Source organism: Ornithorhynchus anatinus, chromosome 19 (genome assembly GCF_004115215.2).
Source record: "Ornithorhynchus anatinus isolate Pmale09 chromosome 19, mOrnAna1.pri.v4, whole genome shotgun sequence".
Lineage (NCBI taxonomy): Eukaryota > Metazoa > Chordata > Mammalia > Monotremata > Ornithorhynchidae > Ornithorhynchus > Ornithorhynchus anatinus.
In genome coordinates, this window is record NC_041746.1 from 19,178,141 (window position 1) to 19,203,750 (window position 25,610).

The following is a 25,610-nucleotide window of genomic DNA, read 5'->3' on the forward strand; positions in this document are numbered from 1 at the left end:
ACACAGTCCATGTCCTACATGGGGCTCACAGCCTTAATCCCCATTTTACAGATGAGGTAACCGAGGCACAGAGTGAAAGTGACTTGCCGAAGGTCACACAGCAGACAAGTGGTGGAGCTGGGATTAGAACCCAAGACCTTCTGCCTCCCGGGCCCATGCTCTACCCACTAGGCCACGCTGTTTTTCAGAACAGACCCGTGAGCGACGGAAGGAGCTAAAATAGTAGCTTGCATCTGCTCCGGCACTATAGAAACTGCCTTGGCATATAATAAATCCTTAACCCATACCATAATTATTAATAATTACATTATTAGCAGGAAATGAGGAATGAGAAGAAATGATCCCAACACACAGCTTTTGCCTTCCATGAAAAAGTTCAAAAATTTGACCGAAATGCTAGTCACCTGATGGTTCTTCCTTGCCAACAGCCCAAACCTTCTAAAAGTGGACTGTCATCTAAATTGTAAACTCCTTATTGGCAAAAACCATGTCTGCCACCTCTGTTATACCGTACTCTTCCAAGCACTTAGCAGAGTGCTCTACACACAGGAAGCACTCAATAAATGCAATTAACCGATTGTCATTAGCATAAAGGCTTTGGGACTAAATGCCAAACTCCTCACCCTTTAAACTAAGGGGCCGATCGGAACCTTTTATCACGTCAAAGCAGGACTGAATCCTTATGGCTACAACGGCAACTCCAGGAGGCCTACATGGTTGGGATTTGGTTGGATAGCAAAAGAGTTTCACTGACACTTGATGTATTGAGTGCCTTTGAACAACACTTTAATGAAACAAAATTTACTCCCTCCAAAACATTTGGGGTATGGATTCCCAAGGAATTCAGCCACATAACACAGAAGACCATCACACATTTTAGACAGGTAGCAGACATGCTGACAGAAAACATCAGAAGCTTTTTTAAAAAAAAAGGTATGTGTTAAGTGCTTACTATGTTCCAGACATTGTACTAAATGCTGGGGTATTAGTATTTAGTATTAGTATTACAAGATAATTGGGTTGGACACAGTCCATGTCACACCTGGGGCTCAGTCTCCATTCTAGAGATGAGACAACTGAGGCACAGAGAAATGACTTGCCCAAGGTCACACGGTAAACAAATGGTGGAGCTGGGATTCTCTCCCAAATCCTTCTGAGCCTGAGGCCTGTGCTCTATCCACTGAGCCATGCTGCTTTTCTTTTGAAAAGCTATAGCCACTCAGAGGGTACATAAGGAAATGTATCATTCAATTTAATCCAAGTTACTTTATTTAATAAAAGTTCGTCTTAAACACACTCATGTAAACATAGAGCAATCTTCCATTTAAATAGAGAAAACCCAATAGGCCTTTTCCACCCTCCCAAAACAAAACATTATTTCTGTATTGACATCAACACTTCTGTGCAAAATAAAAGAGCATTTATATACAGTGGACTGTGTGGGTGAAATTAAAAGCAGGAACATGAGCACATAAATAAAACAATACAAAAGGCACCAAAGAGTTGTATCTTACTATTAGTTATGTAGAGGTTAAGTGCAACTGTCAAACAAAATGGCACCTTGCCTGGAGTTTTTTCATTTGTTTTCTTGAAGACTACAAGCTCCTTGTGGGCATGGGATTACTTTTACTGACTCTACTGTACTTTTCCAAGCGCTTAGGACAGGGTTCTGACCTCCATAAGCACCCAATAAAAACCAGATTTTTCTTCATAGGAATGAAATGTAAGTTTGATAAGAATGAATGCGTTCCTAAGGAATTTATCTCTAATAAGGTTTAAATGAAAATACTTTGTTGTGACTAATGCAGTTGAGTCACTTTCCTAATCCTGATCCACAAGAGGAATTCCGATTATATTCCATATATGAGGGGGGAAATGTTCACTCTTAAACAATAAGAACTAGTATTTTGTACCATTTGAAGCAGAGGAAAGTTGTTTCACATGATCTAAAAGTTTAATTATCTTTAAGTCAATAATAGGAGAGAAAGCACATCTCTGTAAGAGACTAAATTTCAAGTCCCCAGTTATCCATATTCCAAGCACCTTCCATAATAAAGTATTAATGAGCCATCCCTCAAGGATTGAAATTCCACTGGTGTTTCAAGCAGTGATGGTACGAGCAATTTATTTTTTCATTGCCCTTTCTTGTACCTTATCTGTACTGAATTACTGAAGGCAATAATTAGAGTCTCTGAGGAATAAACAGTAATTTCAAATCTGACAAATACAATTTGTCATGATGAGATCTCAATTGTAAGAATAATGAAGGGATATTTTTTGTTAGCAGATCCAGAAAACCGACCAAAAGGAATCACTGGGATCTCAATTTATTCAGATTAAAAAACAAAAAAAATGGCCTATCATGAGAGAGAGAAACAAAACAGGTCACCTGCAGCCAGACACACTTGTTTGGTATCTTGGGATCTTGCTGTGACCTTTATTTCTTGAAGTGTTCAAATAATCCTGATGCCATGAAATAAGACACACAGACATTTGGATTTTCTCTTTCAAATGTAATCTTCAGTGTGTCTTTTAAATTTCATATTTTTCAAATATTTTCATATTTTTCAAAAGGTCTATGCCACATTAAGATTAAAGCTTGAACTGGATTCAGGATATTTGATCATTGATTAAAGAAATGAAAATACTGTACATTATGATCATCGTTAAGCGCCTACTACGTATCAAACACTGGTAGACTCGAGAAGTCTTCGGATGATTCAAATTAGACTGCTTTGATTGTATGGGACAACTGAATTTCTAAAATTGTCCATAGGACAAAACTGTACACGTCAAATCCAGTGTTCTCATTGCCTTCCACCCTCGGCTTGGGGACGTGTTCCTGCTGAAAGAGCCTGCCCCAACCAGGATTGGGAAATTCCCTGGAGCAGACTTCAACTTGGCAAAGGTGTCCACCTACGGTCAGCTGTTAGTGTTCCTGACCAGTGCTGAAAGTCCAAAAGCCTTCTAACTACCCCAGCCCCCCATCCCTCCCAACCCAGGATGCGAGCAGCTGCAGGAGAAGGGAGAGGCCGACTGCTGAAGGTCATGTTAGCCACAGTCCATGACCTCATGGCACAGTAGCCCCTCAACACCCATTCCAGGACCTTCTCTTATTCCAGTTCAGGCTCACTTCCAGCCCTGCTAATGACATGACAAAGTATATAGTTCTTACAGGTGCAAATCTACAAACGAAATGTCCTGAGATGATGCGTTAAAACAAGCTCATAAATACCCTTAAAAGGGGAAAGTGCCAAATCACTCATTGTGAGAATGTATTCGCATACAACAACTTTAAAAAATAACAACAGAGATGTTTCACAATGCCTGGTCACCACACATTTTTTCCCTACATCCAAATCTATTTGGACAAATAAACTGCAGCAGGGAAATAACTAATCTTGTTCACTGTCCTAGGCGATCATAAAGCATTAGCCGAAAATGTGCTCTCCAAGAATTGCCTGGTCAGAATTCTACACTTACAAGTCTCCACATTGATGCAAGAAGCCTTAACCCAGATTATCCAGACCAGCTGATAAATATATTTAACCAGCCTCCTTCCTGGAGGAGGGATTTGAGTGGCGCAGCCCTGACAACAGTGACTACACACTCGCTACAATAAACTCATTTTAATGGACCACACGGGGGATCCTCAGTTTCCACTTGCTTATCTATAAAGAAGTTACACTGAAACTGGCTCAGCTTAGCTGCAAGATACCTGCACTATTTTATATGTTCTTAAAAATGAAATATTTTATGTTTTAATCTTTATTTCAATATCCTGATTGAAAGCAGTAAATGAGATTTTGGTAACTGCCTAAGAAACATATTTTTCAAAGAAAAAGGTACTTCTAACTCTTTTGATTCATTCTAGCACTTTTCCTGCATTAGAAAAAGGAAGAAACACTGAATAGTCCCATTTTTCTATCTTGAATTTCTTTTATGTACAAGCCACCTCCAGAGACTTGCCTACAACCAGCACTCAACAGTGAGAATACAAAAAAAGAAAAGACAGCAACAGATGAGAGACCTAAATGGTGATTTGTAGCCAGGGAAATAGAAGTGACCTTTACCGAGACATAACCATGTCCCACTTTCCACTCAGGGCCTATCACAATCAATCAACTGTATTTACTGAGCGCTTACACCGTAAATGATGGTACTGAACTAAGCCTTTGGGAGACTTTCATGCTCACTAATTCTCAACAGCGGCACGACAAGTGCTAGAAAGAACCCGAGAAGAAGCTTATCTCAGAAGTCTTTTCCATCGGAGCAAATGAAGCCTCCTTCCAGAAGGACAAAGACTTGTTCTACTTCTTGAATGTGAATTCTAGGGAAACCTTTGGTGTGTCTGCCCAGAACAAGGCCGAGTGTATTTGCCCATTATTCTCATTATGGGGAGGGAACATGTCTGCTGATTCTGTTGCAGCGTACTCTCCCAAGCGCTCTGTACGGTGCTCTGCATATAAATACAACTCAATAAATACGACTGATTGATTGATTTGATTTTTCTGCAAGTAACCAGAGCAAAATAATTCAGGTCTCGATAAAGACTGCATTGAGAATGACCTAGCTTGGCAGGGGATGTGGATCACTTTAACTGAGGCAGCAACAGTGGTAGAGGAAAAAATAGTACAGCATCAGACAATAAGCACCATCTTCCCTCCTCCCACCCCACTTCCAATCCTTCCCTTTCTTCCCCTCCTTTCCCCTCATGCTCAGAGCATCTGAGAAAAGGGGTTCAGATGGCTGGGGATAAATCAAGAACGGGTAGGGAGAGGTGAGGAGGTAATGCATTATCCGGGCACACTGTGGATACAGAGGTTGGCAAAGCCAACACACAGTCAACAGGGGGGACATGGGGAGAGACACAGAGAGAGCTGCAATTTGGAAGTTCCTGCTTCCTCCTACTTACACAGTCGTTTCCCCCAATTGTTGGTCCAGCTGCTTCTGCCTCAGTCCTAGGTCACGTGAGATGGGGCCTGGATAGAGGAAGGGGAGAAGAGGAAGTAGCTGGCGCCCACAAGATAGGTACCAGGATTTGCTTAAGAAAGTAGTGGGATTTCGGCAGGGAAGAGAAAAGAGGTAAGGCCTTCTTTCCTTTGAATTCTTCCGTTCACCCTACCTACCTGTGCCTCTCAGTATTATTCACTGTGTTGACTGTGTGCAGAGCACTGAACTAGTAATGGCTCTTGAAGGTGACGCCCAGTATAATAGTGTCTAAACTATTTTTAAACACAGTTTGTCTTCAGGTTTTCCCCCTTTTAAAAAATTCGCTACCTTGATAAAAAAATAAATTACCAACCTAGGCTTTTCTTTGAAATATAGATATCGGTATTTACAGTATCATCTTACTACAGCTCAGTGGCTTGCTAAACAAAGGCCTGTCCTTTAAAATGGGACTCGACCACTGGGGCAAGGAAGCTGACAAGCCATGAGATTGAGTCAACACCACCTCCATTAACTAGAGATGTTTATCGTGTTTCTCACTTTTCAGCCCTCTCCCCCAAAAATGTCAAGACGGGCAAAACGACTTCCCTCAGACCCCGTATCATAACCGACTCTGCTCCGAATAGCTTCCGAGTGAAGAGCGGCATCAAGAAGGATGCTGAGTGGGTCGACACGAACAGAGCTATTATTATTAGCAGAAACCCCTAACGCATTTATCGGCCGTCTGTGAAGGCACCCTCTGACCTACTCCCCGGGTGAACTAAGTGCTCAGTAAAGCGCCCTGCACGTAGTAAGCACCCAATAATTAATACCACTGATGAACTATGGAAGCCTGGGCTTCGTGAACGTTATTTGTTCTACCCCTCAAACGCCCTCCTTGAGATGACCTCCATTTCTCTCTGTGACGTTCAGGGTTCTCAAAACCCTCGATTCTTCTTCCTCATCTTAAGGCAAGAATAAATCTCCAGTCACAACCGAAAACCCCAATCCACAACTTTCTGGTACTTGTTGCTTACAGAATAAGTAGTACTGGGTTTTGAGTAGTATCTCAAAACCTGCGGACGTTCTGCCTCTTTAGGAAACGGGCTGAGGAGGGAAATTAATCATTTGGGTGCTAAACGTTCTTTTCCTGGGCAGTAATGACTTGCTTCTCTGGGGAGTTGCCCAGAATTCGGGGGGAGGAATCAACGACTACATTGTATGAACAATGCTGATTAGAAACCGGAGCCAGAACTCCCCCAGGGATTGCCCTAGATGGCTCGAGCACAGAGCTCTGCAGCCCCTCATTCATCTCAATCACTTCAAAGGCAGCTTCATTCCAACTTTCTGCCACCTCCTCCTCTTCTTCACCATCATTAAGCCCAGAGCCAGGCAGCAGTGCTTTCTGATCTTCACTCTTTCTGTTTTTCTTCAGTGTCCTCTCAAGAGGTGAGGTTGCAAATTTGTACATCACAGGGAACAAGAGAGCAGTGGCTAGCGCTGACCCCAGAGAGGTATAGAGGACCACGGGGAGATGGGAATACTCTCCCTGAAGAGTTCCGACCACGGCAGGAATAACCATCTCTCCCAAGGCGGCGCCGACCACAAACAAAGAAGCAGACTTGCCCCTGATGGTCGTGTACTGCTCGATCCAGGAAATGCCGCTAGGGAAGGTGGTGGCCATTGAGGCCCCATACACAGCCGTGGCTGACCAGAGGCAAACTGGACTTTTATAGAAAAGGACCAGGAGCAGAGAAGAAAGCAAGCTGCCAATATTGCTCATCACGATCATGGTCCCAGGGTAGAGACACGTAGCGAAGCAGATGGCCGCGCCCCTGCACGCCGCAAACGCCCCCCAGAATACCGAGTTGAGCCCCGCCGCCTCGCTCTCTTTCACGTGGACGTGCCGCGTCGCAAAAGAAAAGACGTAAGAGCCGTACGTCACCTCGGCGCCGACGTAGAAGAAGAAGAAGATGAAAAGGAGGCCCAGGAGGGTCTTATGATATTTGGCAGTCTGGGACTTCTGAGCAGATGCTTTCGTTTTCTCCTGACTTGGGCTCCTCTTGAGAAATAAAACCAAAATACAGATGAAAACCACAAAAACATAGGTTCCTGTAACAACGTAGGACAAAAGAAAATTCATATCGGCGGGGAGCCCGAACACAGCTTCCAGATCGGCCGCAGCCGGAGGGTCGCGGGCAGACAGATTCGCCTGGTCAGCCCCCGTCACATTCCCGGCCGGGCCAACGCCGCCCAGTGCCAATTTGGCCAGGATTGGAGCCACAAAGGCCCCCAGGGCAAAGCTGAAGTGCAAGGCCTGCAGGTGAGGTGCTGCTCTCTGCTCCCAAGTCTCTAGGATGAGGATATTGCCACCTGCAATGAGAAAAGGCAGAATCCATTTCCAACTCAAATCCCGACGTGAACCCAACTAGTCAATAAATTAGCCGTAAAATCTCTCCACCGAGGATTGGCTTTCACAATGGTCGACGTGGTGACATTCACACAGTTGTTTTCTGTGGCCTAGGTTATCACCAAATATTAAATATCCTTGGCCCCATATTATGATCGTAAAACTCAAAATAACAGTAATCGTATTTGAGCCACTGGTTGCAGTGCTCAGAACTGAGCGCTTAGGAGGTGAGAAACTGAGAAGTGACGCACCACCCTTCCCCAGAAGGAGTTGCTTGTTAATAATACTGGTATCTGTTAAGGGCTTTGGGCCAAGCACTGTACTAAGAGGGGGAGTAGATATTCAGGTCGGACACAGTCCTTGTCCCACAGTGGGGCTCACCGTCAAAGTAGGAGAAAGAACGGGTATTGAATCCCCATTTTACAGCTGAGGAAATTGAGGCGTAAAGAAGCAAAGTGACTTGTCCGTCGTCTCACAGCAGACAAGTGACCCAGCCAGAATTAGAACGCAAGGCCTTTGACATCCATTCCTCCTCTAACACCAACCTATTCACTGTACCTAGATCTCGTCCATCTCGCCACCGCCCCCTTGCCCACATCCTGCCTGTCCTGGAACACCTTCCCTCTTCCTATTTGACAGGCGATCGTTCTTCCCATCTTCAAAGCCTTATTCAAATCACATCTCCTCCAAGAGGCCTCCTCCAACTAAGCCCTCATTTCCTCTCCTCTCTCTCCCTTCTGTTTTGTCCTTGAACTTGAATTTTTACCCTTTATTCACCCCACCCTCAGCCCCAGAGCACTTATGAACATATCCGTAATGTATTTTAACATCTGCCTTCCCCTTTAGGCTGTTTCTTGCGGTCAGGAGTCGGGGGCGAGATAGATGAGATCTGTACCCTTTAAGCACTTGATATTCACCCCACTTTCAGCCCCTCTGTATCTATAATTTATTTTAATCTCTGTCTCCCCTCTGGACCATAAGCTCCTTTTGGGCAGGGAACATGTCTACCAAGTCTACTGTATTCTCCCAAGCACTCAGTACAGCACTCTGCATATAGTAAACGTTCACTGAATATACCACTGATTGATGGATTGAGAGTGGGGCCAGCTGCAGCACCCCTGGACCACCATCAGCCCAGGGCCTAACCCCTGAGTGCTTGCTTCGAGATGGCACATGATAGATGTGAGCCCAGAGTCCAACCATTCCCAAGCCACTCCACTTCCACAGTGGCCCAAGTAGGGAGCCAGAGGGCAGAGGTGAGAGGAGACTCACTCTCCAGGGCCAAGGATAGGGGAGGAGGAGGAGGAAGAGGAGGAGAGGCCTCTTTTATTTGTCCTTTCTTCCACTGCACACTCTCCTCCTGCCCATAGAGCTCCTGACTGATTTGCCAGATGGCCCTCCCATACTTAAGAAGCAGAGCAATCCACTGAAAATTACATAATTACAATGTCTTCCCTCCTAGAGTCTAAGCTCCTTGAGGGAAGGGTCTATATCCACTTTACTCTTTCAAGTGCTTACAAGAGTTCACACTCAACTTTCTTCTGTTTGGGGTGAGCAAATACTAAGGTAACCAGGCAAATCAGACTTTGCTGGGTGCCTAAACCACTGTTTGGTACAGCAGCACCTTCTTTTGGAGGAAGAAACCCAATTTGAAATACTCTGAGGGAAACCACCTCCCCATCCGTTCCCTAGAGATGTGGATGGCATATTCACTAACCTGTGTCTAGAACTCCCATAGAAACTCCAAAGACTGACATCATAACGGCGAGTAAGATCGCTCTCTTGCAGAATGGGACAAGATAGAGACCAATGGCTGTGGCCAACATCGAAATTCCTGAGGGGAAAAGATAAAAATTAGGTAACTGTCTTTCAATCACGCAAAAGTTTCTTTAAAATAGCATACTTCGCAATCTCCAAGGTCGACATAAAACGCAAGTCACCGAGTACACCTCTAGTAAGCTCGTTGTGGGCAGGGAATACGTCTGTTATATTGTTATACTGTACTCTCCCAAGTGTTTAATACGGTGCTCTGCACACAGTAAGCGCTCAATAAATACGACTGACTGACATGAAACTACAGTCATAGCTTCGTTAACCAGCATACCTGAGAAATTCAACCTCAGAGATGCTGGTGTCTAGTTTTCCACTGGTTTGGTGCCAAAAAACCAAGGGTTCACTGCTTCCGCAAGTCAGAAATATTCCAAATTTCCCTTTTCAAAAAGACAGCTAAAAAGATGCACCAAACAGCTCCAAAAGTCACTCGGCTGACTGCCTGAAGTCCCCGAGAGATAACTGGAGGGAAACTGACTCCAACCAAGTTCAGTTTCTCCCTAATTCCGTTCCCTAACCTCTAGTCTGAAGGGTCTCAAACTGGTTACTGGGCAAACCTTATTTATCACACCTGGCCCAAGCCCCTCTCCCGATACTAACGAACCCACCCTCCCAGCATCCGTGTGTTGGAGATCCAGAAAACTTTTGAATACTCCAGTCTCTAAACTGGCAACCTCATAGATGCAGACTCCCCAATATCAAACTTGCTTGAAGGAGGGGAGAACAGAGGAGAGAAAGCTCATTTCTCTACTACATCAGAACATTTTAATACATCACCTTTCAGGCCAATATCACTTCTCGAGTTTTATTAGACACGAGGGAAATGTGGTAACACGAAAAACAGTACGGATTTTTTTCAAGGTGCTAGTTAATACTTACCCAAAAGAAGAAAATGATTCATGCAGTCAAAGAGAATTCCACCAATCACAGAACCACCCAGATATCCAAATGAGCGGCCCACAAAAATAAAAGAAATACTACTAATGTTGCTGTTCACATTTGAGGCCAAATCTTGAAATGTGGGTCCGAGAATCGCGATACTCATGCCCTAGGGTATAAAAAAAGAAGTTCACTATCTAAACTTGGCTTCACCAACTCTCTTCTCCTGGTTCTCCTTCTAACTCTCTGGCAACTCCTCAGTCTCTTTTGCGGGCTCCTCCTCTTCCTCCCACCCACTAACTGTGGGAGCCCCTCAAGACTGAGTTCTGGGTCCCCTTCTATTCTCTATCTACTCCTTCTAACTCTCTGGCCACTCCTCAGTCTCTTTTGCGGGCTCCTCCTCTTCCTCCCACCCACTAACTGTGGGAGCCCCTCAAGACTGAGTTCTGGGTCCCCTTCTATTCTCTATCTACATCCGCTCCTTTGGAGACCTCATTCACTCCAACGATTTCAACTGTCATCTCGACATAGATGGTTCCCAAATCTACCTCTCCAGCCCTTGTCTGCAGTGTCTGCTAATTCCTTAGTATTGTACTCTCCCAAGCACTTAGTACAGTGATTTGCACAAAGTCAGCACTCAATAAATACCACTAACTGATTCACTGATTCAGGTTTTCTCTACTTGGATGTCCCACCAACGCCCCGAGCTTAACATATCTAAAGCATAACTCCTCATCTTCCTACCCAAAACCTGTCCTTCCTGTTGACGTTCCCATCACTGTAGGACAGCATCACCATTCTTTCTCACAAGTCCGCAACCTTGGCATTATCCCCAACCCATCTCTCATTCAACCCAATCAATGTCAGCAAATCTCGTCAGTTCTACCTTCACAACAGCTCTAAAATCCACCCTCTCCTCCTCATCCAAACTGCCATCATGCTGATCCAAGCACTTGTATCCATCTTGACTATTTCATCGGCCTCCTCTCTGACCTCCCTGCTTCCTGTTTCTCCTCACTGCAGTGCATACTTCACTCTGCTTGCCTGATCATTTTTCTTAAAAGTTCAGTCCTCAGCGCCACACTTCTCATGAGCCCCCATTCACTTCCATATCCATCGGAAACTCCTGACCGGTGGCTTTAAAGCACTCAATAAGCTCACCCATTCCTACTTTTCCTCACTACAGCCCAGCCTGTACACTTTCAATAGTATTTATTGAGCGCTTACTATGTGCAGAGCACTGTACTAAGCGCTTGGGATGAACAAGTTGGCAACAGATAGAGACAGCCCCTGCCGTTTGACGGGCTTACAGTCTAATCGGGGGAGACGGACAGACAAGAACAATGGCAATAAACAGAGTCAAGGGGAAGAACATCTCGTAAAAACAATGGCAACTAAATAGAATCAAGGCGATGTACAATTCATTAACAAAATAAATAGGGTAACGAAAATATATACAGTTGAGCGGACGAGTACAGTGCTGTGGGGATGGGAAGGGAGAGGTGGAGGAGCAGAGGGAAAAGGGGAAAATGAGGCTTTAGCTGCGGAGAGGTAAAGGGGGGATGGCAGAGGGAGTAGAGGGGGAAGAGGAGCTCAGTCTGGGAACGCCTCTTGGAGGAGGTGATTTTTAAGTAGGGTTTTGAAGAGGGGAAGAGAATCAGTTTGGCGGAGGTGAGGAGGGAGGGCGTTCCGGGACCGCGGGAGGACGTGACCCAGGTGTCGACGGCGGGATAGGCGAGACCGAGGGACGGTGAGGAGGTGGGCAGCAGAGGAGCGGAGCGTACGGGGTGGGCGGTAGAAAGAGAGAAGGGAGGAGAGGTAGGAAGGGGCGAGGTGATGGAGAGCCTCGAAGCCTAGAGTGAGGAGTTTTTGTTTGGAGCGGAGGTCGATAGGCAACCACTGGAGTTGTTTAAGAAGGGGAGTGACATGCCCAGATCGCTTCTGCAGGAAGATGAGCCGGGCGGCGGAGTGAAGAATAGACCGGAGCGGGGCGAGAGAGGAGGAAGGGAGGTCAAAGAGAAGGCTGACACAGTAGTCTAGCCGGGATATAACGAGAGCCCATAACAGTAAGGTAGCCGTTTGGGTGGAGAGGAAAGGGCGGATCTTGGCGATATTGTAGAGGTGAAACCGGCAGGTCTTGGTAACGGATAGGATGTGTGGGGTGAACGAGAGGGACGAGTCAAGGATGACACTGAGATTGCGGGCCTGAGAGACGGGAAGGATGCTCCTCAAGCACCACTAGCCTGAAACTCCCTCCCCTTCCATATTCACCAGACCTCCACTCTCCCCACCTTCCAAGCCTTATTAAGGTCACCTCTCCTCCAAGAGGCCTTCCCTGATTAAGCCCTCTTTTCTCCAGCTCACTCTCCTTTCTGCATCCATGCACTTGGATCTGTGACCTTTGGGCTCCTGATATCTGTTCCACCTTCAAGCCCATGGCACTTAATGTACAAATCTTTAAATTACATATAAATTATTTCTTTATGTTAATGTCTGCTTGTTGCAGAGGTGGTTGGGCAACCAGGTGGTTCTTGAGGAGTGGGGAGATGAGGCCTGTTTTTGTTTTTTTTAGCAAAATGCTCCACGTAGATATCTCATCAAAAGAAGTACTAGTAATAATATTTATTGAGTGTCCTTTGGGTGCAATGGTAAACATTTATAATAAACACTTGGGAAAATTCAGTACAAAGTGACATATTCCGTCTCCCCCTTCTCGACTGTGAGCCCGTCGTTGGGAAGAGATTGTCATTATCTGTTGCCGAATTGTACTTTCCAAGCGCTTAGTACAGTGCTCTGCACACAGTTAGCACTCCATAAATACAATGAATGAATATTACCTGCTCCAAAGGAGCTTACAACTTTAACGGAGACAGAAATAAAATATCTCCCCTACTTTCTCTCCCTTCTGCATTGCCCTTCCACTTGGTTTGGTATCTTTTATTCACCCCACCCTCTGCCTCACAGCACTTCTGTACGTATCCATAATTTATATTGTCTGTCTCGCCCTCTAGGTTGTAAATGCCTTGTAGGCAGGGAATGTTGTCTACCAATTCTGCTATACTGTACTCTCCCAAGAGTTCAGTTCTCTGCAACACAATAAGCGCTCAATAAATGATTATTTCTAACTCCAGTAAACGATATAATTGAATAAGCGTATATACACAAAGCACTGAGGATGGACATGCTTAGTCCTTGAATATAAATATCCTTGAATATGGGAAGAGCTGTGGCCGGTCAATCCATCAATCAATGGAATTTATTAAATGCTTACTGTGCACAGAGCGTTATACACAGAGGTGGTATACTCATTCTTCCCTTCAAAGCCTTACTGAAGGCACATCTCTTCCCAAACTAAGCCCCTCTTTTCATCTCCCTCTCCCTTCTCTGGCACCCTGACTCACTCCCTTTGCTCTTCTCCCCTCCCAGCCCCACAGCACTAATGTCCATATCTGTCATTTTATTTATTTGTATTGATGTCTGTCTCCCCGCCCCTAGACTATAAGCTTGTTGTGGGCAGGGAATGTCACTGTTTAGTGTTGTATTGCACTTTCCCAAGTGCTTAGTACTGTGTTCTGCACACAGAAACTGCTCAATATGACTGAATGAATGAATTCCCTGCCCACAACGAGTTTATAGCCCAGAGGGGAAAAAAGGCATTAATATAAATAATTTATAGATATGTATGTAAATGCAGTGGGGCTGAGGGTAGTGAGAATACCAAATGCCCAAAAGGTACAGATCCAAAGGCGCAAATGATGCAGAAGGGAGAGGGAGTTGGGGAAAAGAGAATGGGTTTCTAATAAGAAGCAGCATGGTACAGTGGAGAGAGCACGGGACTGTGAGTCGGAAGGTCATGGGTTCTAATCCCAGCTCTGCCACTTGCCTGTGTGACCCTGGGCAAGTCACTTCACTTCTCTGGGCCTCAGTTACCTCATCTGCAAACTGGGGATTGAGACTGTGAGCCCCGTGTGGGACAGGGACTGTGTCCAACTCCATTTGTCTGTAAGCACCCCAGTGCTTAGTACAGCTCCTGGCACAAAATAAACACTTAACAAATACCATAATTAGACTTTGAAGGTGGGGATAGTGGTGGTCTGGCATAAATGGAGGGGGAGAGAGTTCCAGGCCAGAGGGAGGACATGGGAAAGGGGGAGGCGGCAAAACAGATGAGATTGGTGCTCAGTGAACAAGCTGGCACTGGAGGAGCCAAGTGGGCCATCTGGGCCCAGTAGGAGATCAGCGAGGTGAGATAAGACGGGGCAAGCGGATTGCTTTAAGGCCGACGGTTAGGATGTTCTGCTTGCTGCAGAGGTGAATGGGCAACCAGGTGGCTCTTGAGGAGTGGGGAGACGTGGTCTGAAGGGTTCTTTTTTTTTTTTTAGCGCAATGATCCACGTAGCAGAGTTCGACGTCTGAAATGGAGTGGGTAGAGATGGGAGGCAGGGAGGTCAGTGAGGAGTCAGATGTGGTAGTCTAGGTGGGATCAGATGAGAGCTGGGATGAGCACTGTCAGATGGAGAGAGGGACTCCAAGCCTGGAGAACAGCCTGAGGGAAGGGATGGAGTGGGAAAGTTGAGGAGGAGGGATGGTTACAAAGTTTACCGGGATGGGATCAAGTTAACCAGTGAAGGTGACAGTGAAGGTGAAGAGAGAATACTGGTAAGATGGGGGAGAACCGGTGGAGAGTCCTGAAGCGAATCAGGAGGAGTTCTCCATTGATGTCGAGGCACGTCGGCAGCCAAAACGGGGTTTGAAGGAGTAGGACTGTGTGCTGAGCAACACTTCAGAAAGTTCATTCTTGCAGCAGAGGGAAGGCTGGAGAGAGGGCAACCACCAAGGAAGCTGAGAGAGTAGTCAATCAACCAACAATATTTATTGAGCACTTATTTTGTGCACCGTACTTTATAAAACGCTTGAGACGGTACAGTTAGCAGACTTGATCCCTGCCCTCGAGGAGCTTACAATCTAACGAGGATAGCAGGTATTATTATAAATTACACATAGGAGGAAGCTAATTTTGAATATTCCATACATGCAAACTAATCTACTACTTACATTTAGATTTTAAAACTCAACAAAGATTGAACTTTGATAGTAAATTATTGTCAGTAAAAGTTTTGTCTGTTTTCAGAAATAACGTGAAGTTGTTCTGGTGGATACCAAATACAAAACACACAAAATGACACGGTCCCTACCAGGTGCCTACTCTCTAATACTAGTCTTAATCCCCATTTTCCAGATACGATAACTGAGGCACGGCGAAGTTAAGTGACTTGCTCAAGGTCACACAGCAGATAAGTGGGGGATCCGGAATTAGAACCCGTGTCCTCCTGATTCCCGGACCAGTGCTCCATCCATTCCCTCCCTTCTCCTTGAACCACTCCCTTCTCCTTGAAACATTATCTAATCTCGGTTTCACCGATTCTGTCCTCCCCTAGTTCTCCTCCTATCTCTCTGGCTACTCCTTCTCAGTTTCTTTTACAGGCTTCTCCTTTGCCTAGCACCCTCCATCTTTGAGAGTCCATCCATATTCAGTTCCGGGTCCCCTTCTATCCTCCATCTACACCCACTCCTCTGGAGAACTTGTTCGCTCCCACAGCTTCAACTGCCAACTCTACAGTTGATTCCCTCACTCTACATCTCCAGGCATGACTTTTGCAGACTCACATCTCTTCTTGCTTTCGAGGACATCTCCATGTAAATGTCCCGTCAAAACCTCAAATTTAACATAAGCCAAACAGAACTCTTCATCTTCCCACCCAAACCACCCCAGTCTATACCCACATTGTAGACAACATCGCTATCCTCTCCATCTCACAAGCCCATAACCTTGGCATTATCCTCGAATTATGTCTCTCTCATTCATCCACATATTCATTGTCACCAAATCCTTTCGGTTCTACCTTCGAAACAACTCAAAATCCGCCCTTCCATCCAAATTGCTACCACACTGATCCGAGGACATATTACATCCCACCTTGACTACTCCACCAGTCTCTCGCTGGGTACCCCGCCTTCTCTCTCTCTGCTGCTCAGATCAGTTTTTTATACATCGATTCAGTCCACATCTTCCAGCTCAAGAACCTCCAGTGGTTGTCCAGCCACCTTAATAATAATAATGATGCTATTTGTTAAGCGCGTACTATGTGTCAAGCACTATTTTAAGTGCTGGGGTGGATATGAGGTCATCAGGTTGTCCCACTTTGTAGCTCAGTCTCGGCATCAAAGAGAAACTCCTTACCACTGGCTTCTCCCACTCTAGACTGTGAGCTCGTTAGGGGAACGTGACTCCTAATTCCATTGTACTGTACTCTCCCGAAACTTAGGTACCTAATAAGCGCTCGATAAATACGACTGACTGATTAAAAGCACTCAATCGCCTTTTCCCCTCCTACCTTGCTGCGCTGATTTCCTATAACAGCTCAGCCAGCACACTTCACTCTTCTAATACCAGCCTACCGTCCCTTGATCTCGTCTACTTCGCCGCCCATCCCTTACACATCCTCCCTCTGGCCTTACCCTCCACATACAACAGACCCCCCTCCCCGCGACTCCCCTCGCCTGCAAGGGTGCATTAAAACCACATCTCCTCCAAGGGGCCCTCCCCGATTAAGCCCTCATTCCTCCTCTTCACTCTCCCTTCTGCGTCACCTATGCTCTTAGATCTGTACCCTTTAAGCGCCTGAAAGCCATCTCGCCCTCAGCCCCCAACACTTATGTTCATACCCATAAATCATTCATTTATATTAATACCTGCCTTCCCCTCTAGACTTGTGGGCAGGGAATGAGTCTACCAACTCTGTTGAATCGATATTCTCCCAAATGCTTATTACAGTGCTCTGCACATAATAAGTGTTCAAATACCATTAACTGATTGATTACCTTAAGGCTCCCTGCTGTGTCCTCTCCACCATCTCCCATCAGACTGCTTAGACATACTTTTACATCTGGAAAAGCAATGTGGCCTAGTGATAGAGCACAAGCCTGGGAGTCAGAAAGACCTGGGTTCTAACAATAATAATCATAATCATAACAATGGTGGTATTTGTTTAGCGCTTACTTTGTGCCAGGCACTGCACTAATCCCAGCTCCGCCACTTGTCTGCGTCAACTTGGGCAAGTCACTTCATTTCTCTGTACCTCAGTTCCCTCATCTGTAAACAGGATTAAGAGCTTAAGCCCTACGTCAGACAGGGACTGTTTCCAACTTGATTAGCTTATATCTACACAGGTGCTTATAACAGTGCCTGGCACACAGTAAGTGCTTAACAAATACCATCATTATTATTATTACTGATATTATATATTAATGATATTGTCATCATTAGAGTATATTAAATTATATTATATATGATTATTAATAATAATGATAGTATTTGTTAAGTCCTTACTATGTGCCAAGCACTGGTATGAGCACTGGGGTAGATACAAGGTAATCAGGTTGTCCCGCATGGGCTCACTGTCTTCATCCCCATTTTACAGATGAGGTAACTGAGGCCCAGAGAAGTTAAATGACTTGCCTTGACACAGCTGACAAGTGACAGAGTCGGCATTAGAACCCACGACCTCTGACTCCCAAGCCTGGGCTCTTTCCACTAAGCCACACTGCTTCTTACTACATGTCTTCCTAACGGAGTATAAGATTCTTGAGAAACTGCCTTGTGTTTTACTGTACTTTCCCAAACATCTACTTCTGTGCACCAAACTCCAATATTTATACTACTAGAATTTACGTTCAATTGTCCTTTCAGTCATCTCGCCTGGGCATTTCTGTCCTGTTATCTGGTACGTCCTTGTCTTCCTTCTACGCCCACTACCTGTAGATAATTTAAATCTAATGGGGGAGAGAGGCAGAGACTGGGTCTTTTGTTTCAGGAGTAATCGTCTGAGTGTTGAGTACAGAGTTGTGGAGGTGCTCAGCAGATACTACTGACAACTCCGATCTTCCCAGGAAAGCAAACGGGGAAATAGCCAGAGGTCCTCAATGGGCCAGTTTCAGGGAAGATCCAACGCAACCGAAGCCCACCTGCCGGGCCCAAGACAAGCTTAACCACTGTGAGAACGGTATCTGCCCCATCCCCTGTTTTTCTTTGAGTCAGATGAGAGCTCCATCTCTCATGTCAGAGGGAATGTAAAACGAGAAGCCCATGTCGTGCCCTGGGTTTACGCAGCTGTCCCCGTGCCCTGGCGAAATGCGTAATTCCAGTAGGCACGCACACATGGTCTTCTGAGCAACTAGGACACATTGCTCCTACGTGACACTGTTAAAACCGCCATGCTTGCCAAGAGTCCGTGTGGCTATCCTTGTCCAATGATCCCCCCACACCGGGCAGGCTCCACTGGGTCCTCTGGCTCAGTCTCCCCCTCCCCACTCTTCTCTTCAAGGTCACCCTCCTAACTTTTGCCCTGGGGGGAAGGGATGTTGGTGGTCACCCCTAGCTTTAGGTAAAAAAGAAAAAACTTCGGGAGATGGGTGACTAATAATAATAATAATAATAATGCTGGTATTTGTTACGTGCTCACTATGTGCAGAGCACTGTTCTAAGCGCTGGGGGAGATACAGGGTAATCTGGTTGTCCCACATGAGGCTCACAGTTAATCCCCATTTTTACAGATGAGGTCACTGAGGCACAGAGAAGTGAAGTGACTTGCCCATAGTCACACAGCCGACGAGTGGCAGAGTGGGGATTTGAACCCATGACCTCTGACTCCCAAGCCCGGGCTCTTTCCATTGAGCCACGCTGCTTCTCTATTGCAAGGTCACTGAGGACAGGAAATATGTGTTTATTGCTGTACCGTACTCTCCCAAGTGGTTAGTACAGTGCTCCACACGATAAGCGCTCAATAAATACAACCGAATGAATGAACTCTGGTATACAATATCTATTTCCATTATGGGCAGAGCACTGTACTAAACACCCGGGAGAATACAACAGAGTAGTGACGTGTTCCTCACCCACAATGAGCCATGGTTTTTCTGTCAGTTTCCCCCCCTCTAGACTATAAGCTCCTTGTGGGCGTGGGATGTGTCAGTTTTTTGTTGTACTGTACTCTCCCAAATGCTTAGTACAGTGCTCTGCACACAGGAAGCGCTCAGTAAATACGGTTGAATGAATGAAAGAACGCAGTCGGTAGACATGTTTTCCCTGCCCACAAGGCGTTTACTCTAGAGAGGGAGTCGGACATTAATATAAACAGATTAAGTGCTGCCAAGCTGAAGGACAGAGCTTGGGCCTGGGAGTCAGAAGGTCAAAGATTCTAATCCCTGCTCCGCAACTTATCTGCTGTGTGACCTAGGACAAGTCATTTCACTTCTCCGTGCTTCAATTCCCTTATCTATAAAATGGGGAATGAGACTGTGAGCCCCACATGGGACAACCTGATGACCTTGTATCTGCCCCAGGGCTTAGAACAGTGCTTGGCACATAGAAGGGAATTAACAAATGCCAACATTAATATTACGAAGCAGGGGTTGTGTCCAACCCCATTTGCTTGTACCCACTCCAGGGCTCAGTGCTTATATACCCACCCCAGGGTTCAGTGCTTATAAGCAGCGTGGAGTAATGGAAAGAGCCCGGGCTTGGGGAGTCAGAGACCATGGGTTCTAATCCCAGCTCCATCACTTGTCTGCTGGGCGGCCTTGGGCAGGTCACTTTGCTTCTCTGGGCCTCAGTTCCCTCATCTGGAAAACGGGGATTGAGAGTGTGAGCCCCACGAAGGCCAACCTGACGACCTTGTATCTACCCCAGTGCTTAGAAGCAGTGTGGCTCAGTGGAAAGAGCCCGGGCTTGGGAGTCAGAGGTCATGGGTTCAAATCCCAGCTCTGACACTTGTCAGCTTTGTGACTGTGGGCAAGTCACTTAACCTCTCTGTGCCTCAGTTACCTCATCTGTAAAATGGGGATGAAGACTGTGAGCCTCACACGGGACAACCTGATTACCCTGTATCTACCCCAGCCTTTAGGACAGTGCTCTGCACATAGTAAGCGCTTAACAAATACAAATGTTATTGTTATTATTAGAACACTGCTTGGCACACAGTAAGCGCTTAACATACACCGACATTATTATTATTTTTATCACAGTGCCTGGCACATGGTAAGTGCCTAACAAATACCATGATTGTCACTATTACTGTGATTATCACTTGCTACAAGAGAACATAGGGATGGCAGAGTAACAATAATAATAATAATAGAGAAGCAGTGTGGCTCAGTGGAAAGAGCATGGGCTTGGGAGTCAGAGGTCGTGGGTTCGAACCCCAGATCTGCCACTTGTCAGCTGTGTGACTGTGGACGAGTCACTTCATTTCTCTGTGCCTCGGTTCCCTCATCTGTAAAATGGGGATTAAGACTGTGAGCCTCACGTGGGACAACCTGATTACCCTGTATCTACCCCAGCGCTTAGAACAGTGCTTAGCCACATAGTAAGGGCTTAACCAATATCATTATTACTATTAAGCAATGCCATAATTATTAATAATAATAGTTAATACCAAATACGCAGCGTGGCTTAGTGGAAAGGGCCCGGGCTTGGGAGTCGGAGGTCGTGGGTTTTAATCCTGGCTCCGCCGCCTGTCAGCTGTGTGACCCTGGGCAGGTCTTTTCTCTGGCCCTCCGTTCCCTCATCTGTCAAATGGGGATGAAGACTGGGAGCCCCACGTGGGCCAACCTGATGACCCTGTATCTCCCCCGGCGCTCAGAAGAGTGCTCTGCACCTAGTAAGCGCTTAACAAATACCAATATTATTATTATAAGACTGCAAACCGTTTGGGGGGCCGAGCCCTGCGCGTTCAGAAAAGAGGCGGGAAGGAGGGGCCCAAAGCGGGGGGCGCCAGGACCCATCGCTCGTTCATCCAACGGACGCTTAGTGGGGGCAAAGCGCTGGATTCATTTATTCATTCATTCATTCATTCATTCAACAGTATTGATTGAGCGCTGACTATGTGCGGAGCACTGGACTAAGCGCTTGGACTATACAATGCGGTAACAGAGACAGTCCCGTCAAAGTCTAGTCGGGGGAGACGGACAGACCAGAACGATGGCAATAAACAGAATCAAGGGGAAGAACATCTCATTAAAACAGTAGCAGATAAACAGAATCAGGGTGATGATTAACAAGATAAATAGGGTAATGAAGAGTGAATAAGGCGCGCTGGAGGAGGCGCCCGAGCGGCGGCCTAGAGCCCACCCCGGGGGGGCGGGGGCGGGGTCTCCTCTCACCAGGCCCAGGAAGGCGGCGCTCAGCACCGCCGTGCTCAACCACCTCAGCGGGGCCCCGGGGCCGCCCCTCCGCCCGCCGCCGCTCCCGTCCACCGCCTCGTCGTCCTCGTCGTCCGCGGGCTGCGAGGGGGCCCAGCCCCCGCTCCCCTGCCCCGCCAGCTCGGCGGCGCCCCTTCCCTCCGGAGGCCCGGGCCGGGGCGGCCCCTCGCCTCACACCGGCCTCACCGCGCCTGCGCCGACACGCCGGAAACCCTCCCCCCTTCCCAGCGGTTGCCCGGGGAACGGGGCCGGAAGGCGGGCGGTGGGCGTCGCCACACCCTCCCCCGCGCGCCGCCCAACCGGAAGTCGGCGTCACGTGTCTCTCGCCGGCGGGGAGGGAGGCCTCGGACGGGCAGTATGGCGGAAGGGGAAGGCCGCTCCGAGGGCCCGAGCGGGGCCCCTCGGGGAGGCCGAAGTGAAGGGACACGGCGGAGACTCTGTTAAAAACAGCATTCTGAGCATAGCAGCTCTTGATCTAAATGACTCTGTTTTTGTCTCAGGAAGTCCCCCATTTCAGGTGGGATGTATATCACATCTGCAAATTCCAAATTCCGGGGGGGCAGGAGATTGCTTCTTTCCCAAAACAGATAAGGCCTACTTGGACAGGAGATTGCTTCTTACCCAAAACAGATAAGGCCTGCTTGAAGAGTCTCTTTTGTCATTGAAGAAAACACATTGTCCGAGTTCTTTTGTGATTGGCTACTTCTCCTATATGTTGCAAATAAAGGCACGGCCAAACAGGAGAGGGGGGCCGTTGTGTCACTCGTACCTCTCCGGAGGTGAACGGGCACTCGGTCACCTTTCTCCCTTTTCTGATCTATCCAACACTGTCTCTGAGTGTTGCTTTTCCTTGCTTGCGTCACCACCTTGGGTTCGAATCCTCACTGCCTTTTAGTTCCATTCCCTTTTCGAGTACAACTCCAATCTCCGTCCAAGCTCCGCGGGGTTGGGGGAAATGATCACTGGACTCGGGCCAGTTTAATAAACAAAAGTAACCCCTTGAATTCATACAGGCCTCTTTCCCCGAACACGTTTTCACACTCATCGCACAAGAATAATAATGACGGTGGTATTTGTTTAGCGCTTACCATGTGTCAAGCTCTGTCCTAAGCGCTGGGGTAGATTCATTCAATAGTATTTATTGAGCGGTTACTATGTGCGGAGCACTGTACTAAGCGCTTGGAATGTACAAATCGGCAACAGAGAGAGACAGTCCCTGCCCATTGACGGGCTCGCAGTCTAATCAGGGGAGACAGACAAAAACAATAGTAATAAATAGAATCTAGATGCAAGATGATGAGGTCGTCCCTCGTGGGGCTCCCAGTCTTCATCCCCATTTTACAGGTGAGGGAACGGAGGCGCAGAGAAGTGAAGTGGCTTGCCCGAGGTCACCCAGCAGACAAGTGGCAGCGTCGGCATTAGAACCCAAGATCTCTGACTCCCAGACCCAGGTTATTTCCAGTAGCCACTCTGCTCCCACCTTAAATTGGGATAGGTATCATCCTCATTTTGCAGTTGAAGAAATGGGCTAAGGAAAGACTAAATGACTTGACCAAGTCAGTAGTAATGCCTTTTCCCTCTGCCCGACCCTTGCCCTTGTCCTCTCTCTGTGTCCTGGAACTCCCTCCCCTTCATATCTGACGGACACCGCTCTCCCCATCTTCAAAGTCCTACTGAAATCACCTCTCCAAAAGAAGCCCTCCCTAAATCCACATTTATCCTAATCCCCATCCCTGCCTCAGTGCTGCCTTTGATATTGTCTCCATTCATTCATTCATTTATTCAATCGTATTAAGCGCTTACTGTGTGCAGAGCACTGTACGAAGCACTTGGATGTACAATTCGGCAACAGAGACAATCCCTGCCCCATGACAGGCTCACAGTCTAAAAGGGGGAGACAGACATCAAAATGAAACAAGTAGTCAGACATCACTACCACCAAGATAAATAGAATCATAAATTCATGTCATTAATAAAATAGAGTAATAAATAATATATACAACTATACACAAGTGCTAAGGGGAGCGGAAGGGGGTAGAACAGAGGGAGGGAGTCGGGGTGATAGGGAAGGGAGGAGCAGCAGAGGAAAAGGGAGGGCTCAGTCTGGGAAGGCCTCCTGGAGGAGGTGAGCTCTCAGGGCTTTGAAGAGGGGAAGAGAGTTAGTTTGGCGGATGTGAGGAGGGAGGGCATTCCAGGTCAGGGGTAGGACGTGGGCCAGGGGTCGATGGCTGGACAGGCGAGAATGGGGCACCCTGAAGAGGTGAGCCTGTACTGGATGATTTACCATCCTGTCTCTGATCTGTCTCCTTCCCATATTGTGCTAGACATCCTGTCTCCATGTAATCTCCTTCCTGTGGAAGATCAATCAGTTGAATTTGGGTAACGATGTGTCAATTACATTACCACTACTACGAACTGGTTCTGAATGGAGGGTGAAGTACCGGCCAATGCAAGGGGGTTGGGTGGGATTTGGGGTGCGCACTGGAAGAGTTGCGGTGGGGGTCGCGTGGAATGCGGAAATGCTTGCAAATAAAGGTACCGGGTTCAGGACGGCTCGTGGCTGTTCGTCACTCGTACCCCGTGGGGTGACCGGGCAGCCCCCACTTTCTTCCCTTTCCTGCTTTCTCGGCTCGCTCTCTTGAGTCTGTTCATTTCTACCCCAAGGTCACGAAACCCTCTCACGCGATTGCGAGATCAGAGTCGTTTCTCTGACAAAAATCCATAACAAGCGGCAGCGGAGCGCAGTGTATGGGGTGAGCAGTAGAAAGAGAGAAGGGAGGTGAGGTCGGACAGGGCCTGGTGATGGAGAGCTTTGAAGCCAAGAGTGAGGAGTTTTTGTTTCGTGCGGAGGTTGATAGACAACCACTGGAGGTTTTTGAGGAGGGGAGTGACATGCCCAGAGGTTTGCTGTAGAAAGATGATCCAGGCAGCGGAATGAAGTATAGCCTGGAGCGGGGAGAGATGAGGATGGGAGATCAGAGTGGCGGTTGATGCAACAATCCAATCGGGATATTATGAGAGCTTGTACCAGCAAGGTAGCCATTTGGATGGAGAGGAAAGGGAGGATCTTGGCGATATTGTAAAGGTGAGACCGGCAGGTGTTGGTGACGGATTGGATGTGTGGGGTGAATGAGATGGTGACACCGAGGTTGCGAGCTTGTGAGAAGGGAAGGACGGTAGTGCTGTCCACAGTGACGGGGAAGTCAGGGAGAGGACAGGGTTTGGGAGGGAAGATAAGGAGCTCAGTTTTGGACATGTTGAGTTTTAGGTGGCAGGCGGACATCCAGGGGGAGATGTCCTGAAGGCAGGAGGAAATAGGAGCCTGGAGGGAGGGAGAGAGAGCAGGGAGGAGATGTAGATTTGTGTGTCATCTGCATAGAGATGAGAGTTGAAGCCGTGGGATCGAATGAGTTCACCAAGGGAGTGAGTCTAGATGGAGAACAGAAGTGGACCAAGAACTGACACATAAGCTCTGCACATAGTAAGCGCTCAATGAATACTATTGAATGAACTGACCCTTGAGGAACCCCTACAGTTAGGGGAAGGGGTGGGGGGAGGAGGAGCCCGTGAAGGAGACCGAATGAACAGCCAGAGAGAGAAGAGGAGAACCAGGAGAGGATGGAGTCCATGAAGCCGAGGTTGGATTGAGGAGGTTGAATTGTTGAGGAGAAGGGGATGGTCGACAGTGTCAAAGGCAGCTGAGAGGTCGAGGAGGATTAGATTGTAAACTCAATATGGGCAGGGAATATGTCTGCAAATTCTGTTGTATTGTCCTCTCTTAAGTGTTTAGTACAGTGTCCTGCATATAACGCTCAATAAAAGGCATTGATTGATTCGCACCTTAGCAGCTCCTCAAACCCTCCAGTGATTACCCATTCCTCTCTATGTTAAGCAGAAACTCCCGATGTTTAGGCTTAGTTGTTTCAATGAGCTAATTCCCCACTACAACCCAGTTCACACGCTTCATTCCTGTCAAGCCCATCTACTCGCTGTGCCTCTTTCATGTCTCTCTCTCAACCTTTTGGTCATCTCCTTTTTCACATCTAGTAGGTTACCACTCCTTATTTTCAAAGTCCTTGGAAAATTGCATCTCTTCTAAAAGACTTCTCTGATTAATTCTCATATCCCCACCCACTACTGTCACTTGGGTACCTCCACACAATTTAAGCACTCATTCCCTGATACTCCCCCTGGTATCACTTATGTGCGTATCTTTAATAATAATGTTGGTATTTGTTAAGCACTATGTGCCAAGCACTGTTCTAAGCGCTCGGTAGATACAAGGTAATCAGGTTGTCCCATG

General features: G+C 47.1%; 1 protein-coding gene across 3 annotated transcripts in view; it reads right to left on the reverse strand.

Moving 5' to 3' along the window:
• Positions 1 to 1,246: 1,246 nt before the first annotated feature.
• The window catches only part of MFSD4B (major facilitator superfamily domain containing 4B), a 32,897-nt gene continuing 8,533 nt past the window's right edge, over positions 1,247 to 25,610 (reverse strand). Inside the window, exons 1-5 of one of the 3 annotated variants that reach the window (XM_029047175.2) lie at positions 21,269 to 21,497; positions 16,931 to 17,013; positions 10,049 to 10,217; positions 9,057 to 9,173; positions 1,247 to 7,302 (exon numbers count right to left, since the gene is read on the reverse strand). In XM_029047175.2, coding sequence (XP_028903008.1) covers positions 6,065 to 7,302; positions 9,057 to 9,173; positions 10,049 to 10,217; positions 16,931 to 16,969 — 1,563 coding nt within the window. In that variant the 5' untranslated portion in view covers positions 16,970 to 17,013; positions 21,269 to 21,497 and the 3' untranslated portion in view covers positions 1,247 to 6,064. Of the gene's footprint in view, positions 7,303 to 9,056; positions 9,174 to 10,048; positions 10,218 to 16,930; positions 17,014 to 21,268; positions 21,498 to 25,610 lie in introns of those variants that run through there. The other 2 variants (XM_029047176.2, XM_039914781.1) reach the window with 2 other exon arrangements.